At 53.4% G+C, this 16,022-nt stretch overlaps 2 protein-coding genes across 4 annotated transcripts in view; one reads left to right on the forward strand and one right to left on the reverse strand.

Annotated features, from left to right (window-relative positions):
- Positions 1 to 92: 92 nt before the first annotated feature.
- Positions 93 to 10,951, reverse strand: CCDC40 (coiled-coil domain containing 40). Its single transcript, XM_036394315.2, has 18 exons — positions 10,913 to 10,951; positions 9,842 to 9,914; positions 9,557 to 9,717; positions 8,718 to 8,801; positions 8,416 to 8,635; positions 7,866 to 8,023; positions 6,902 to 7,024; positions 6,404 to 6,525; positions 5,425 to 5,668; positions 5,141 to 5,323; positions 4,004 to 4,249; positions 3,297 to 3,510; positions 2,614 to 2,783; positions 2,397 to 2,488; positions 1,968 to 2,088; positions 1,141 to 1,323; positions 814 to 972; positions 93 to 425 (listed from the first exon to the last, which is right to left on the reverse strand). Exons 1-18 carry the CDS (start codon positions 10,928 to 10,930, stop codon positions 180 to 182), a joined length of 2,817 nt encoding a protein of 938 aa, XP_036250208.2. The 5' UTR covers positions 10,931 to 10,951; the 3' UTR covers positions 93 to 179.
- Positions 10,952 to 11,067: 116 nt separating this feature from the next.
- The window catches only part of TBC1D16 (TBC1 domain family member 16), a 32,824-nt gene continuing 27,869 nt past the window's right edge, over positions 11,068 to 16,022 (forward strand). For all 3 annotated transcript variants that reach the window (XM_036394774.2, XM_036394775.2, XM_036394776.2), the window contains exon 1: positions 11,068 to 11,306. The gene's annotated coding sequence lies outside the window, so the exon portion shown is untranslated. The remainder of the gene's footprint in view (positions 11,307 to 16,022) is intronic.

Here is a 16,022-nt window from a genome sequence, read left to right on the forward strand (position 1 = left end):
AGTGAAACGTAAACAGAAACATACCGAAAGGTTACAATGGAACGTCTGAAATAAACGTTGTGCTCGGCAAAGTAAATATTATACCCCGCACCTGCTTATCTATCCTTTTATTTATCTATTTACAAAGTCTGGAGCCTGCGGAAGAATATAAAAGAGACTACATGTATTTTCATGTATTTTCAGGCTTTCTGCAACCCGAGCTTGGATGTCAAGCAGTGACTGAGCCACTGCAGAGCCCTTTGGTGCTGGGGCTGTTCCTCCTGGATCTGCTGCACGATGGTGTTAATGGTCTGCAGCCGATCCTCCAGTTTCTCCTGCTGGTTCGTGCAGGCCTCTTCAGTGTGGCACAGGGCCTTGTACTTCCCTTGCCTCAGTGCCTGCAGCTGCTTCTGGCGTGCCTGGTGGGCCACAATCTCCAACAGGTTCTGAGAAAAGCAAAAAGAGAAGGGGCTGTGACAGCAGGAAAAGCACGGGCGGGACTCGTGTCATGATGGTGCTGCGACCATCACCTTGGACAAGGGAAGGACAGTGCTGTGAATTCCCCACCATAACAGCCAAACAGCACCCCCAGCCCGGGTGTTGGAGGGGTACAGATGTCACAGAATTCCATAAATCCGAGAAATTCCCACATCTGTAAGGCAACCCTCGCCAGGACAGGGTTTCACCAAGCTGGCTCTTGGTGAGCCCCCAAAATGTGCTCAGGTAATGTGTGCCTCTAACACATTACAGCACACCCAGCTGAGGACAGAGAGGAAGCAGAGGAAGCACAGGCTCTGTCTGGCTCCCATGCTGTAGGGGAGTGCATGTGCTCACCCATCGTTTCTTGTTCTGAAGATATTCCCTGTCCAAGCTGAGGCTCTCAGTCTCAGCCTGGAGCTGGCACACTTCCTGCTGCTTTTCTGAAAAGTTGTCATTGAGGGACTCTTGGATGGTCTCCAGCTCCTGCATGGTTTGGTTGCATTCATAAATGTTCTAGTAAATGGAAGAGAAGGGAATGGCAGATTTCAGTTCTCTAGTTCAGCTGCACTCCTGACCATCCTCCCAGAACTGGGTTTTGGGGGATTTTCAATGAATGATTTTCCTCACCACAAGGGCAACCCCAGCTGTGTGTGCTCCTGCAGCCCCACTTTCCCTGCTCACCTCCTGGATTTCCCTGATCTTCTTCTTCAGGTCCTCTTTCCTGCTTTGGACGTCGCTCTTGGTGCCGTGTTTCAGTTTGCTCTGAGCCTCTGCCCGATCTGTTATTGTCTCTCTCTGGGAAACACACGCCTCCATGGCCCGAATCAGCATCTCCTGCTGCTTCTGCAGCTGCCCATAGCGCACCTGCCGTTGGCCAAGACACCAACCAGCCTCAGAATCCCAAATGTTTGCCCATAGCACCCAGGGAAGCTGGCCAGGGGGCACATCCCAGCAGCATAAACCAGATATATGGGACAGGAGTGCCTGCAGGCCAGATTTGGTCCAAGTCCAAACCTGGTTTGCTGTGTGAGGATCTGAAGGCAGAGGCCTGGATTATCAACTTGTCTGCACCAATACTCAAAATGTTACTCTGAACCTCATCAGCAAGAGCAGAAGCAGAAAAGCAGAAGCATCCTGAGAATGAAGGGGATGAGCTTCTCTGCCAGGAGAGGGAACACTTTCCTAAACCAGTGATTAAAGTGATGCAATATTTAGTAATCAAAACTGCACATAAATCAGGATCACATAATCAGGTGGCAGACATACTGCAATTTAAATAGATTTCTTGGGAGTATCCAGATCCTGCTGAGGCTGGCATGGGGAATGCAGGATGTGTGGGCTGGATGTGCTCGGTCCAGTCGAGCTGCAGGGGTTTAGAGTCCCACCCTGGGCCCTGAAGATGCCACTTCTCCAGCCTGTTTCTCATCTCCTGCCTCATGTTTCAGCCACTCCAAGGCTAAGCACATTGGGTGGCTTCCCCTCCTCAGCCCCCCTTCCCAGAGCCTCACTTGCATCCTCCGAATCTCTGTTTTCATGTCATGGATCTCGCCGTGTTCCACCAGAGCATCTGTGGCATCCTTCATCTCTTTTGCCAGCTGGAACTTCTTCTCCCACAGCAGGATCTGATGCCTTCAGAGAAGAAAGGGGAAGGAAGGAGAAAGACAGACCCCCAATGGCCTGCCCAGTGCAGCACTGCCAATTCCTGGCAGAGCCTTCCCATATGGATCTTGGCAATGTCCAGCTCACACACGCTGGAACTGCTAAAGCCAACATCCTCCCAGCTCCTGCTGGCTCCAGAGACTGCTGAAACACCTTTCAAACATTCATCCCCTTCTCCAGGAAGGCTAGAAGCACATTTGCTGGTGCCAGGTTTGGTGACTACAGGAGAATGGGAATGTGGACACAGTCCCACAGGACTGTGGCACTCTGGTACCTACTCTGCTTCCACCAGGCTGTTCAGGAGCCTTTCCTTCTCCTCAGTCAGTTTACTGTGCCTCTCCTGCATCTCCATGGATTCTTTTTCTGCTGCCTAGATTTGGGAAGAACAGAACAATACAGAGTTGTCAGGCTGAGAAGGTTTCCCAGGATCACTGTTTGCCTCTGATCTGCAGGGGAGGCTGAGCCCTGGGACTGAGGTGCCAGGTGCCTCAGTACCTTGAGAGACTGCACAAACTCGTTCTCTGTGACAATCCTGCCACTTTGCAGGTTCTCAACGCTGCTGTTGTTCTTGTTGATCAATGTGTTCAACTTTATTAAGTCATTTGACATGTTCTTCATGTGCCGTTCCACGTCCTTCTGCTCTTTTATTTCCTGCTGAATTTCATCTATGGGTGAACAGAAAAAGGTCTTAGAATCCCCCTGAGCATTGGGTTGAACAGAGACAAGGTGTGACAAATGGCTCTCAGAGCTGGCAACACCTCAGGCAGAGCCACCCATGTCCCACAAAATGATCCCAGCCAAAATGATTTTCCACAAGCTCAAAAACCAAAAAAAGGTTTTGAAAGAGACTCCTGTGGGAAAAAGTTGGGTTTGGCCAAGGAAAGTGCAGTCATTGCTGGGGCCATTTACCCACCCACTACTTTCAAACCTTATTTAACAAGTGTAACAGGTGACATTGTCACTTAGGGTCTGGCTGTCAGGACAGTAGGATCAGTCCTTATAGGAGTAACCAGGTGCAATCAGCAGCAGTGCCTGGGCTGTTGGTGTTCCTGCTCACACATGCCAGGAGCACTCTTTGGGGCAGGCCCAGCTCTCCCTCCTGTAACCCTCCCCTCCCTGTTCCCTCCCTTCACAGATGGACATTTCAAGGCAGAGTTGAACGTTAAGGAAACACGAACTCTCCAGGCGCAGTTTCCTCTGCTGCATGATGATGCTCTGCTTCTGCAGCGTGTCCAGGGAGGTGATCTGTTCCTCCCTCTCCTGTGTCAGCCTCACCAGCTCCTTCTGCTCACTCAGCCAGTACTTCTGCAACGTCACTGCCTCGGAGTTGCAATCTTCTATCTGCTGGTTCAGCTTGTTGATCTCGATCTCCAGTGGGCCCAGTTCTTGCCCCTGTAGAGAGCAAAGTTTGGGCTAAATCAGGCAGAAGCTGCCTGAGTTGTTTACAGCATCTGGACATTCCAAGGTTTGCAGAGGATGTGCCACAGGACTCATTTGCCCATGGGTATCCATTAGGTCTTACCCCAATAGGGCCAACCCTCAAACCACTGAAATCTCACTGCCTGCCCCATTCTCCCCTGCTCAGTGTTTGCAGACTTTTCCAACAAGATCCCATTTACTCATTGATGCCATTTGACATTTTCATCAGGTGCAGACAAGTCCCTGAGGGATCTGTGCCAGGCACACCCTCATTTCACAATTCCCTTCACTGCATTATGAACTGATAAACAAACACCTGCATTAACCAATGCAGCTTTTAAATCACAGTGCTGGTGCCTGAATGTTTGAACAACCCAACACTTAACACAGTTACATTGATCAGGAGCATCTGTGGCCACCAGAAAGAATAAAATCAAAACTGGGACTGAAACACAAAAGCACCTACCCCTTGCTGAGAAAGAAGCATCTCCAGCTTCTTGTTGTACAGGCAGAGGATCCCTCCCTTCTTCTCAGCCAGGATCCTGGACTTGGCAATCTCATTTTCCTGGCAGGTGATCTGTTCATTCACATTTTTGATTTCCTTGTCCACCTCACAGAGTGTTTTTTGGTGAACTGTCAGCCTGCAGCTGGTATTGGTTGCATTCAGAATAATCTGGGCCACATCATTCTCAACCTTGTAAAAATGCAGCTCCTGGGAATGTCAAGAGAGAAAACACATCAGAGTCCCCAGCAGCCCCTGGTTGGGTTGTGATGCCACTTGTCCAGCTCAGGAGTCAGAGGATGGAGATTCTACTCCCAGCTCTGTACTACAAGCCACAAGCTACTCACCCTCTGTGCATCTTTGCTTCTCCATCAACTGCCAGGTAATACAATATCTACCTCCCCCATACAGCTGTTGAAAGGCATCAAGGAGCCCAAACATTCCAAAAGCCTTTAAGAGACCTCACTCATCCCTTCTGCAATGCCTCCCCAGCTGTCTCCAGTTACCTGCCACCAGTACCAGGACATCCCAGCATTGTCCCTTCTGCAGCACACCTGGCACACACACCTAACAACCAGCACAGCACTCACAGGTGTGAGAAGGGCTGGGCTCACCTTTCCAATCCTTCTAAGCGATCCAGTTCTACACTCCCAGAGAGAGCAACTTATCATGGATCAAAGATTGGACTGTTGGACTGATTGAACAGTTGGACTGTTCCTTGGATCGTCCTCAGAGCTGAGAGCTGCCTGCATCCCATTCCATGATGAATTATAGAAATGAAAGTTAGTTAAAATGAGATTACAGAAGTACCACAGGTCCACTGGTTTTCTTTAGTACATAAGAAATGCTGATACTTTCTAGTAAATACTCATCATGTTGCCCCATTTTTTAGGCAAGGGACAGTGTGGTTTGTGTCAGGCCTTTTTGGCCAAGCTCTCTCACACGCAGCAGAATCCTGCAATAAGATCACAGGGAGAACCAGACTGAGAGGCAAACTCAGCAGAGCTTCAATGCAGACCTGAAACCAGGACAAAGGCACTGACAAACGCTGCTGGGGACCCAGTGGCTCCTGCCCTGCCCTCCCAAGGGGGGCTGCCATACCAGGTCGCTCTTTCTGTTCCGAAGCTTTTCAGCCAGCTGGGAGAAGTGCTTTGCAACTTTGCTGGATATCCTCTGGTCCTGAAGCTTTGCCATGATTTCACTCTCTAGCTGCTCGTTGGCATAAGTTCCCTTCTCTATCCCCTTCCTGATGGACAGCAGCTCATTCAGGTGAGCAGCCTGGTCCTGAAAGGTGGGAACACCGACACAGGATCACTACAACTGTCTGAGGAAGGGCATTCAGTTCAGGGATGCAAAAGGATTCGTGTTCCATGGCCTGTCCTCACCATCTTGGTCCTGCTGAGGGCCTCCTCTGTCTGATGGAGAACACGAGTGTAGGTGCCAGTCTGGACCTGCAGGGCCTCCTGCTCCAGCAGGCACTGGGCAATCAGCTTCCTTGTCACACTGGCATCGTTCTGGGAGCGGTTCAGGAGCCTCACAAGGTTCTCATTCTTCTCCTCCTCTTTCCTGATGGACCTCCCACAGCCATGGATGTCCCCTTCTAGGGACTTGAGGTCACGTCTGTAGTTGCTGGAGGGGCAAAGAGGATGGAAAGTCATCACAGGGATTGGTGCTGTACAGCCACCCACAAATTCCTCTTTTCAAACACATTATTGCAACAACAACTGCCCAAGAAGGAAGATGTTTGTAAGGGCTCAGCTGCTGTGACAGTGCAGAGTCAGCAGGAGATGGATGGAGACATTAAGATTTAAAAGTAAATGTGTGTAGGGAAATTGATTCCTTCTTTCAGTACTGTCCCAGCCCCCATTCCGACCAGGATGTCACCACATAAAAGCAGATTGTTTGTTCTCAGAGATTCAGTCAAGCTTTAAGGCTCATGAGCAAATAAACACTTCCTCTGGCAATACAGGGAGGTTTTCCTGAACGTTTCCAAAGGCCTCACAAAACCCTGCTAATGAGAGATAAACCCTTCCTGACATCCAGGTCGTTGGAGTAAGAAATGTTGCAAAGGTGAGAGAACTCTTTTAAAGGAATAAAACATGATCATAAAAACTCTAAGCAGCTTCAGGAACCCCCCACATTCCGAGGGAGAGATGTGGTTAGGATAAAGAAAGCAGCAACAAAGAAAGTGCTTCTCATCCTTTACATTTATTATGTACTTGAGAGCAGGGAACTTGTTCTGCCTGACAGGCCCTGCCCACACAGGGCTGAGCCCCACAGGAGCCTAAACCCCACTGGAATCCCCTTCTAGAATCCCTCCTGTCCAAATCTGAGGTGTCCTCAGGGCCTGGTTTCAGACCATACCTCAGCAGCTCCTGAGTGACAACATAGGCCTCATCCCTCTGCTTCATTCCAGCCAAGCTGCTGTTCCAGTGCTCCATCAGCTTCTTTTTCTCCATGTTAATAGCCTGGACCTCCAGCCCAGCCTGGGGAACAGAGACATGGCAGACAGGATGAATCTACACTGTGTTAAAAAAAAGAGATTGTGATACAGTACAATTTTTTTTTTCTTTTCCTGTTCATAATGTGCTGAGCAGGATCAGATTCACCTCCGTGGCTGGTTCATTTCTGAGCAGCCCACAGAGCACAGGTCTGCATGACAAAACTGCTGAGAAGGGCAGAAGGAAGTGATTTACAGGCACTTCTTAAGGACAAAGGAAAAGAAAAAAAACCTCCTCATTCTTCCAAACAGGAACAAACTGTGAAACTCTGTCCCACATTGTGCACACCACGTGAGCACGGGCCAAAGGGGTCAGCCCTGCCAAGGGAAATATTAACCCCAGGGGACAAGGGCCCTCCTACCTCAGTGATTGCCTGCCGGGTCACTTTTGTGTCCTCTGCCTGGGCCACAAGCTGAGCTTCAAACAGAGCAATTTGTTCCTGGAGCTGGTGGACTCTCCTTGTCAGCTGGTCCAGGAAAAGGTCCTGCAGAGCCAGAGCCAAACAGTCCAGGGTGAGTCACGGAACCTCGGCCTAAACCAGCTGTGTCCTACAACAGTAATATCAGCTAAAAAAGGAATTAATAATAACATCAGCTAAAAAAGGAATTAAAACTGGCAGCTGGGTTAGATTGGAGTCCTACTGAAACTTTCTCATTCATGGGAAGGGCTCAGGACTGCAGCAGGGATGACTTGCAGGAGAATGAAACCTTTGCTGACTGTTTATTACTCCAGTTGCAGCAGTAAATTAATAGGTCAGCTCTGAAGCCACAATCCCTCCTGTCAGCCCTGAGTTCGCCTGTCCAGCTACTGGGAATCTTAATAATGTATATTTGAAAATCCTTTGTTAAACCCCTCCTAACCCCACTGTATTTCAACAGTTTGCACAGAATTCTGCAGAGCAGTACCCGTGGATTGTGTCCTGGAAGGCAGCAGAGGGAGCTCCAGCACCGACTGGCTCTGCTCATTCCCAAAGTTCACTTTCCATTGTGAAATCCTGTGATTCAGAATCATTCTCGAGCCCTGTACCCATGATATTTCTTCATTAAATGTCCTCCTTCCCCCACACCCCTTCTCCTCGAGGGAAGAGTGTTCTGAGGCTTGCAAACCCTCTGGGCAGTGTTGCCATCCTGGGGCAGGCAGGGCTTCTCCTCCTTTTCAGAAAAGCCTCTGGATTTTTTTTTTTTTTCAGTTATTTGAGAAAAATATCCCCACTCATTTTCCATGATTCAATTGCTCTGGCCTTCCTCCTGACAAGGAGGAGCATCCTCCAGGACTGACTGCTGGCACCTGCATTCATTTATTTCAAAGACAGCTTTTCTTGGTACCTGTTTTTTCTTCTCCACCTCAGCCTGGATCCTGTCTGCCTCAGCCCTCCTTGCTGACTGTTTCATCAGTAAAAGCCTGTGATGCATCTCCTGGTCCATGCTCTGCACGTAGAGGAGCTCCAAGGCGAGGTTTTCAACCTGGGTCTGCATTGTAGAAACTGGGGGGACAAGGGGCAAAATAGTTACAGAGGAGTTTGGTTGTAGGGACAGAGAAGTTTGTTTGTAGGGTACACCTTAAACAGGGATAAAAGAGGAAGAAATACAGAAGCTCCTGAAGCAAAACCTCTCACACATCAGATAAGCAGCCCTCCCCAGGACACACATTTACATCAGCTCTGGAGAACAGCTCCACAACCAAAGATCCTGGCAAGCAATTCCTGGACTCCCAGCTCACAGAACTCCAGGAGAATCCATGAAACTTTTCAATGAGCTCATTATTCCTGATTAATTATTTTGCTGCATTTTCCAATCCGGCGCTCGCCTTAAATTCCACTTAATTTCTCCACACAGCCCTAGAATTGGGAAACACTGCCAGGACTGCCTGGGTCACCTTTCTTGCGCTCTCCCTCGGTGCTGTGACACATTTCCTTGTGAGCAGCCCTGAGGGCCTGCAGCTCCTCCTCCAGCTGCTGCCGCGCCGCCGCCGCCTGCCACCAGCGCTCGTGGCTCTTCTCCAGCTCCTCCTCCAGCTGCCCCAGCTGCTGCTGGGCCCCATAAAGGATCACCCCCAGCTCTTCCCTCTGCTCCTTGCTGCTCTTCATGGCTGTTCTCTGCAGACACAAGGGATGGGGAGCAGTGTCCCAGCAGTTTGGGCAGGGGGGGCTGTGGGGAGGCGAAGGAGGGGCTGGGTACCATTGCATGGAGGTCCAGGTTCACTTGTTCTATCTGCTTGGTGAGGTAGTTCTTCAGGGCAGCCTGGAATCTTGTCATCAGAGGCTGTAAAGGACAGCAGTAAAGCTTGTTAATATTAATACTTGTGTAAATAGATTATGAAGAAGCCTCACTGCTATGTTCCCCACCCAATAAAACAACTTATTTCTGCCACAGACACTTGTGTGCTTATTTCAGCTACTCTCACTGCCAGGGAGAGATGTTACAGAGTGGGTTTGTGCTGGTGCCAAAAAGTGAGAATGTTTGAGAATCAGAACCATGCCAGAAGAGCCACATCTGAGAACCCACCCTTGCTGCAAGGAGGGCTCTTCTTCTTCTTCTTCTCTTTCAGGGGCACTGCAGGGACCAGATTTACCCACTGCACTGCTCACTTCTGAGCCCAGTGCATTGCTCACTTCTGAGCCCACTGCACTGCTCACTTCTGAACCCAGTGCACTGCTCACTTCTGAACCCAGTGCACTGCTCACTTCTGAACCCAGTGCACTGCTCACTTCTGAACCCAGTGCACTGCTCACTTCCGAGTCCAGTGCATTGCTCACTTCTGAACCCAGTGCATTGCTCACTTCTGAGCCCAGTGCACTGCTCACTTCTGAACCCAGTGCACTGCTCACTTCTGAGCCTGCAGCTCTGGGGTCAGCACTGAGTGGCACAGGCAGCAGTTAATACTCTGGCAAAGCTGATTTTCACACATTTCACACACAGTGCAGCTGAACAGCCACTGCTTACAGCTCACCTCACACATTTCAGAGAAACACAAACACCAGCCCTGCAAAGAACAGCAAGATTTGAAGACTCCTCACATGTTCTGGGTCCAGGACAAGCAGCTCTGTTTCTCCTTTTTTCAGCCTCCGTTTTCTCCTCTCAGGTTCCTCGGCTGCCCTCTCCCTTCTTTGGCTGCCATGGCCACTGGGGAGCTCAGAGCTCGGCCCTGCATGGTGAGAGCTGGATCCTGCTCCACTCCCTGGGCCACAGAGAAGGAAAAAGGCAAAGCAGCAGGATCAGGTTTCACAGCATTGTGCCTCTGGCTGGGTTAACAATGACCACAAAGGGACACAGCAGAGCTGTGGCAAAGCCACTGGGGGTACCTGGCTGGGCTGCAGGTGCTCCCGAGGGAGGGGGAGAGGCTCCTCCACCTGGGCCTGGCTGCTCCATGTCACCCTGGGCGGGGGACAAAGGCTGGTCACATTCTGCATTGTTTGGGAAAGTCTCAGGGGATTTTTCATGAAATATAAACCACCTTTTCCATCTAACTCTATTCACCCCTGCACATCTGCTCATTCTTGTCACGGGACATGAACAATGCAAAAGGATCAGCACAAGGGCCTGGCTCTACAGCCAGCCCTCCCAAAATATAATGATAGTGTCTCACTTGTGCAGAGCCCACGAGCAGCCCTGCAGCCAGACCTCTCCTCCTGCAGGGGCAGTGATTTGCTCCTCCAGAGGAACAGACTCTCCACGGTCATTGCCATTCTTCCCTGGCCTGGCACACAGCACAGGTGAAAAGCAGGGCAGCACATTGCCATCTGCATTTAATTCTAATGCTGTGGTATTTTTTGCCACAGGGCGCAGAAGTTTAATTTAGAAGTTTAATCTCATTTACAAAAATAGTCACCCAGCAAGCCCTGAGATCGTAAAGATCCTTACAAAACTTCTCCACACCACTTACAGTTCCACGTGCTTCTAGTTCACATCTATTAAAAAAAAATCCCTTGCAGATTTATTAAAGAAATTCATCCAGCCAGCACAACACGTAGTTTAATCATTCTTGTTCTTCTTCCTCTCTGTTTAAAGAGAGGATGAGCAGCGGCACTGGGCACGGGGGAGGTACCGGGACGTGCCGTACGGTACCGGGCCGTGGTGGAGGGAACGGGCAGTGCCGGGCTGCAGTGGAACCGGACTGGGCAGTACCGGGCCAGCGGTGGAGGGAACGGAACCGGGACGGGACGGGATAGGAGGGGAGAGGAGAGGAGGGGACGAGACGGGGACTGGGGGAGCAGTGGGGCAGACTGGCGGTGCTGGGGCGGGATGGGATGGACAGCCCGGTGCGGGCCGGCGGAGGAGCCCCGGGCGGGCAATCCCGGGCGGGCAATCCCATCCCATCCCATCCCGGCCCGGCCCGGCCCGGCCCGGCCCGGCCCGGCCCAGCCCCGACTCACCCGCGGCGGCTCCGCCATGTTCCCGTTGCCAGGCAACGCATCAACACCCGCTCACGTGATCGCCCGGGCCGCACCACCGCGGCCCGCGGGGGGGGGGGGGGGGGCGGGGGGTTCGGGGCCACACCATCCCGGGGCGCGGGGGGGCTCGGGCCACGCTCTGTCCCCTCCGGCCCCGGTACCGGCACCGGGCGGGTCCCCTGTGCCCTCCTCGGGCCGAGCAGCCCCGGGCCGGGCGGACGGGTGGGGCCGCCGCGCGGGCACAGCCCCGCGGGCCGTACGGAGCGGGCGGGCGGCGGCAGCGGCTCCGCGCAGGGCCGGGAACGGCGGCGGCGGCGGCTCCGAGCCCGCCCCGGGCTGGGCAGCGCCGGGAGCTTCCCCGGGCTCGTCTGTGCCGGTACGGCGGGGCCGGGCCGGGCCGGGGGCGGCGGGGCGTGGGGGGCCGGGGGATCTTGTAGCGCTGCCCCGGGACCCCCGGGCCCGGCACCGGGATCCTGCCGGTACCCGGGCAGCTCCGTGCTTGATCCCGCTCTTTGTCCGCCCTTCCCACGGCGGAGCCCCGCGGAGGGCGGCGGGAGCGGGCGGGTGCTCCGGGACAACGGGAGCTTGCTCGGGGTTAGGATGTTATCGGGGGGTCGGGATGTTATCCGGGGGTCGGGATGTTATCCGGGGGTTGGGATGTTATCCGGGGGTCGGGATGCTGTCCGGGGGTCGGGATGTTATCCGGGGGTCGGGATCCTATCCGCGGGTCGGGATGCTGTCCGGGGGTCGGGATGTTATCCGGGGGTTGGGATGTTATCCGGGGGTCGGGATGCTGTCTGGGGGTCGGGATGCTGCCTGGAGGTCAGGATGCCGTCCGGGGCTCGGGATGTTATCCGGGGGTTGGGATGTTATCGGGGGGTCGGGATGTTATCCGGGGGTCGGGATGTTATCCGGGGGTCGGGATGCTGTCCGGGGGTCGGGATGTTATCCGGGGGTCGGGATGCTGTCCGGGGGTCGGGATGCTGTCCGGGGGTCGGGATGCTGTCCGGGGGTCGGGATGCTGTCCGGGGGTTGGGATGCTGTCCGGGGGTCGGGATGCTGTCCGGGGGTTGGGATGCTGTCCGGGGGTCGGGATGCTGTCCGGGGGTTGGGATGTTATCCAGGGGTCGGGATGTTATCCAGGGGTCGGGATGCTGCCTGGAGGTCAGGATGCCAGCCGGGGGTCGGGATGTTATCCAGGGGTTGGGATGTTATCCAGGGGTCGGGATGCTGCCTGGAGGTCAGGATGCCAGCCGGGGGTCGGGATGCCGCCGGGGGCGCTGATGGAAATGTAAATAGTTCTTAAACTTTCTCCTCTGTTCTTTCGGTGCGGCTCCGTGCATTTTGGGGTGATTCAATGTTTTCCTTCCTTTTGGGGAGCTGGTCTTCTCCCAGGTGTCCCCAACATCTGCCTGAACCCCGTTACCCACGGGGAAGGTGGATGGAGGATCGTTGGCAGTGGTTTGAGGAGCAGGCAGGGGCTGTGGGTGCTACACTGCTCTCTGTGCTGCTGACACTGTAAAATAACTCGGCTGCTTCCTCTGGAGAGCTGCCCTTTCGGGTCTCGGGCTTGTTTTGCAGAGGTGCTTTGTTCTTAGCTCTCCTCGGAATAGGAAGGAAAGGGAAAGTTCTGGGTGTCCAGTGGCAGAGAGGTGCGTGGTCTGATGTCTGTCACACTGAGAACAGAGCAGGCAGCTCACCCACCGAGCTGGGCTCCACACTGCTGTGCTTGAGCTGCTGCTCCTTGGGGATCGAGTCCTGGGGGTGTTATCGGGACACAGCAACAGGATGTTGGAAATAAAAAGCCATAAAAGCTTTCCTGTGCCTGAGCAGTGCAGACAAGTGACATGAAAGGCTGGTAAATCAGGGGCAGAGGGACATGTGGCACACACAGTGCCTCAGTGACAGCGTGTGCTGTTGGTGAGTTTCGTTTGCCTTTTGTTTGCTTTCTGTTTGCCTTCTGATGCCTGAGCAGGTGTGGCTGGGAGCAGCCAGCCCTGACACAGCATTCCCTTTCCCTTCTCATCCCTGCAGTCACAGCCCTGCAGGATTCAGGCTGCTGCCCCTATTTTACCTGCTCAGCTGAGATGCATGTGAGTGAAGCCAGTCCCGCTGTAGCGACTGCTTTTGGAATTGTGGGGATTTTGGCTGTTCCCATCCCTTTGCTCTTGCTCTGTGACCCACTGCTGCTCCAGCAGGGCAGCCATGAAACACTTCTTGGTGACCTACATAATTCTCCCCATGAGACAGGATGACTTCAGAGTGGCTCCCCATGGTAAATGCTTTTCCTTGATTTGGCTGGATCCTCTTCACTGGCTCCAGCACAGGGGGGAGTTTGGAAAGCTTTTCTCTTTTTCTTCCCAATGTCGAGGTATTGTAACACGAAGGGAAGGTGGGACAAGGGCTCTCGTGTGCCTGGAGAGGAGCAGAGATCAGTGAGGGACCAGCTGAGGGAGGCACAGCAGATGCACCCGGGGGCTGGAGGAGCTGAGTCCTGACTCCAGGCTCCTCCATGCTCCAGCTGCTCTGTGCTTGAGACTTCCCAACCTGGCACTTGCTGTTCCCAAGAGGGGAAAGAGGCAGGGGTTGTGCGGCGTCTGAGCCCCACTGCTGCAGAGACTCCTTAAACATGTAAAATTGAATTCCAGTTATTAAGGGCAAGAAAGAAAAGGATCCTGTTGCGTTTTTCTTCCCAAAGACATCTCGCACTCGAGCGCGGTGCTGCTGTTTGGCCGCTCGTGTTTCTGGCCGTGTTTCTGGCCGTGCCCAGGCTCGCTGCAGGAGTCACGTTTCGCCTCCAGAGCCCTGCGCCTCGGTTATGAGGCCGGTAAAGTGAATGTGCCCCGTGAGCAGGAGCGCACAGAGGGCTCAGCCCTGGAGCTGTGGCTGCAGCCAGCCCGGCCTGGGCTCCTCGGGGTGCCCCAAGGATGTGCTGGCTGTGTCACATCCCTGGGTAGCCCGGGAATCTCCGGCCACCAGCGGCAGCAGCGTTTGGAGCAGCGGCAGGTGCCGAGCGAGGAGCAGTGCGCCAAGGCAAACAGGATCCTGGGGATGGTTCTGAGCAGGGAAGGGCGCCCTGGGGAGGTGCCAGGCTGGATGCTGCTGGCTGGAGCTGGACAGGCTCTGGGGAAGAGGCTCCGAGGGCGATTGCAGGAATTGGCTCCCCAGCACTTTCTCACTCACCAAGCTGAGGAGTGCTGGCACCGACTGGGAGAGCAGCCAGGGCCGTGTGAACAGGCACAGGAGCTGGAGAGAAGATTTTTAGTGGCAATGCTTGATGTGTGGGAGAAGAAAATGTGTGTGTGCTTAATAAATATTGGCACTCAGCAAGAGCTTATCAGCTAACGCAGTGCTTCAGCTTCTGGAGAGCTGAGCTGGCTCTGCCACACTGAGAAGAATCCCCACAGATCAGCAGATAAATATGACATTAATATGAAAAATGGGGTTTTTTGAATGGTGCTGATTTTCTGCTGCCTGAGCTGTGGGATGGTTCCTGCTGCTTTCCCAGAGGCAGCAGCAGTTCCCGCCTCTCCCCACAACCCAGGCCCCACAGATTGTGTGTGCAGATGTTGTCCCACGTGGAGGAGGGCTGAGAATACAGCAAACCCTGCAGATTTGGTCTCTGTGATTCGCTGCTTTGTGTTGTATGAACTCTTGTGGTTTTGGGAGGAGCTGCACTTTCCCAAGCTGAGTTTCAGGGACTTTTGGGGCTGTACCAGTAGATGAGATGACCTGCAGAGGTCCAGTCCACCATCTGGTCCCCACTGGGACTGACTGGGTATTTATTTCTGTGGCCTTTGAAACCCCAGGGTTGTAAATGGCCCCTTGGGGTTCCCTGTTCTGGTGCACCATTGTCCCAGCTGCTAGAATGACAACGCTGGGTATTCCTTGCCACAGTTCAGCTGCCCTACAGCTTCTCCTGTCCTTCATCGACAGCTCTTCCTTTCTTTGGCAGTGACAGTTCCCATGTGTGAGGACTTTTAATACGTTTCCCTCACTTTTATCTTGCCTTGGCAATCTCTCTCCCTGGCCCAGATAGCTCTTGTCACCCTCCCTGAAACTGTCCTGTGACTTGCATCTGTTTTTCATTAATCCCTCAACCAAAGCTACAGAGAATTCCCTGGCCCGTGAGAACAGTGCAAGGATTGAGTTTCCTGGTGATATTTATATATCCCAGAGTGTCTGGCTACTGTCTGCAGCACTGCAGTGGTCTCTGATTTCTGATGTGCAGCTCTTCTGCAAGGCAAGTCCATCAGACTGAATTTCTGAGCTGGCAGGACACTCTATTCCAAACCTTTTGTCTTTTTTTTGGTTTCCCCTTCCCAGCCCTGTGTGTACCTGCAGCACCTTCCACCTGCACATGCAGGCAGTGCTGAACAACAGGTGTTCTGCAGGATCAAAGCAAGCCTTCCCTTTCAATTCCCCTGGCTTTCCAGGGAGCAGCTTTTGATCTTTACCTGTCTCTTTGTTCTTTCTGTGCCTGCTGAAGACTCATTAAGTGCTGCCTCTGTTGGCAGGGACGTCCTGACCCTCCCCTGCCTTCGTGGGAGCACCCAGAGAGCTGCAGCAGGACATCACAGGCCCTCTTGTTTCTCAGGTGCCTCTCCAGCTCCTGTCCCTGTGTTTCCTGAGGAAGCACTGCCTGGCCAGCAGCAGCAGCCAGCTGCTGCCTCCTTCCTCCTGTGCATCCCCTGATTTTGGGGCTCTGAGGAAGTCGCTGACAGGGATGAAGGTCTGTGCTGCTGCAGCCAGTGCTGTGCTGACAGGGGACCCTGCCCAGGTGTGCTGGAGGCCCAGGTGGCTCCACATCCCTGGCCCTGACTCCCCTGGCCCTGTTTGGAAACAGCGTGTTGTAACTCAGTGTGGGGAAGGAGAAGTTGCACCAGAATTTACTGTCTGTTCTTGCAGGGTGCAATGAGAGGAAAGGTGATTTTTGCTCCTTAAATGTGGTTGAGGCAAATGGCTTTCTGCCAGGTGTAACCCAGAGCCTGAAACTGTGGATTTTGGCAATGTGGACAAGAATGAGCTTAGGGCTTGGCTGGTGTTTGGTTTTGGGGGCTGAGACATGAGGATACATGTGTCTGGTGCTAGA

Source organism: Molothrus ater, chromosome 19 (assembly GCF_012460135.2).
Source record: "Molothrus ater isolate BHLD 08-10-18 breed brown headed cowbird chromosome 19, BPBGC_Mater_1.1, whole genome shotgun sequence".
NCBI lineage: Eukaryota > Metazoa > Chordata > Aves > Passeriformes > Icteridae > Molothrus > Molothrus ater.

What these genes read in the sequence shown, in the direction of transcription:
- CCDC40 (XM_036394315.2), bottom strand. An exon ending in TTGTCCTGGACCCAGAACAT is followed by an intron (nt 8,802 to 9,556) that starts GTGAGGAGTCTT and finishes TGTCCTTTACAG; the next exon opens with CCTCTGATGACAAGATTCCA. An exon ending in TTCAGAACAAGAAACGATGG is followed by an intron (nt 426 to 813) that starts GTGAGCACATGC and finishes TGCTTTTCTCAG; the next exon opens with AACCTGTTGGAGATTGTGGC.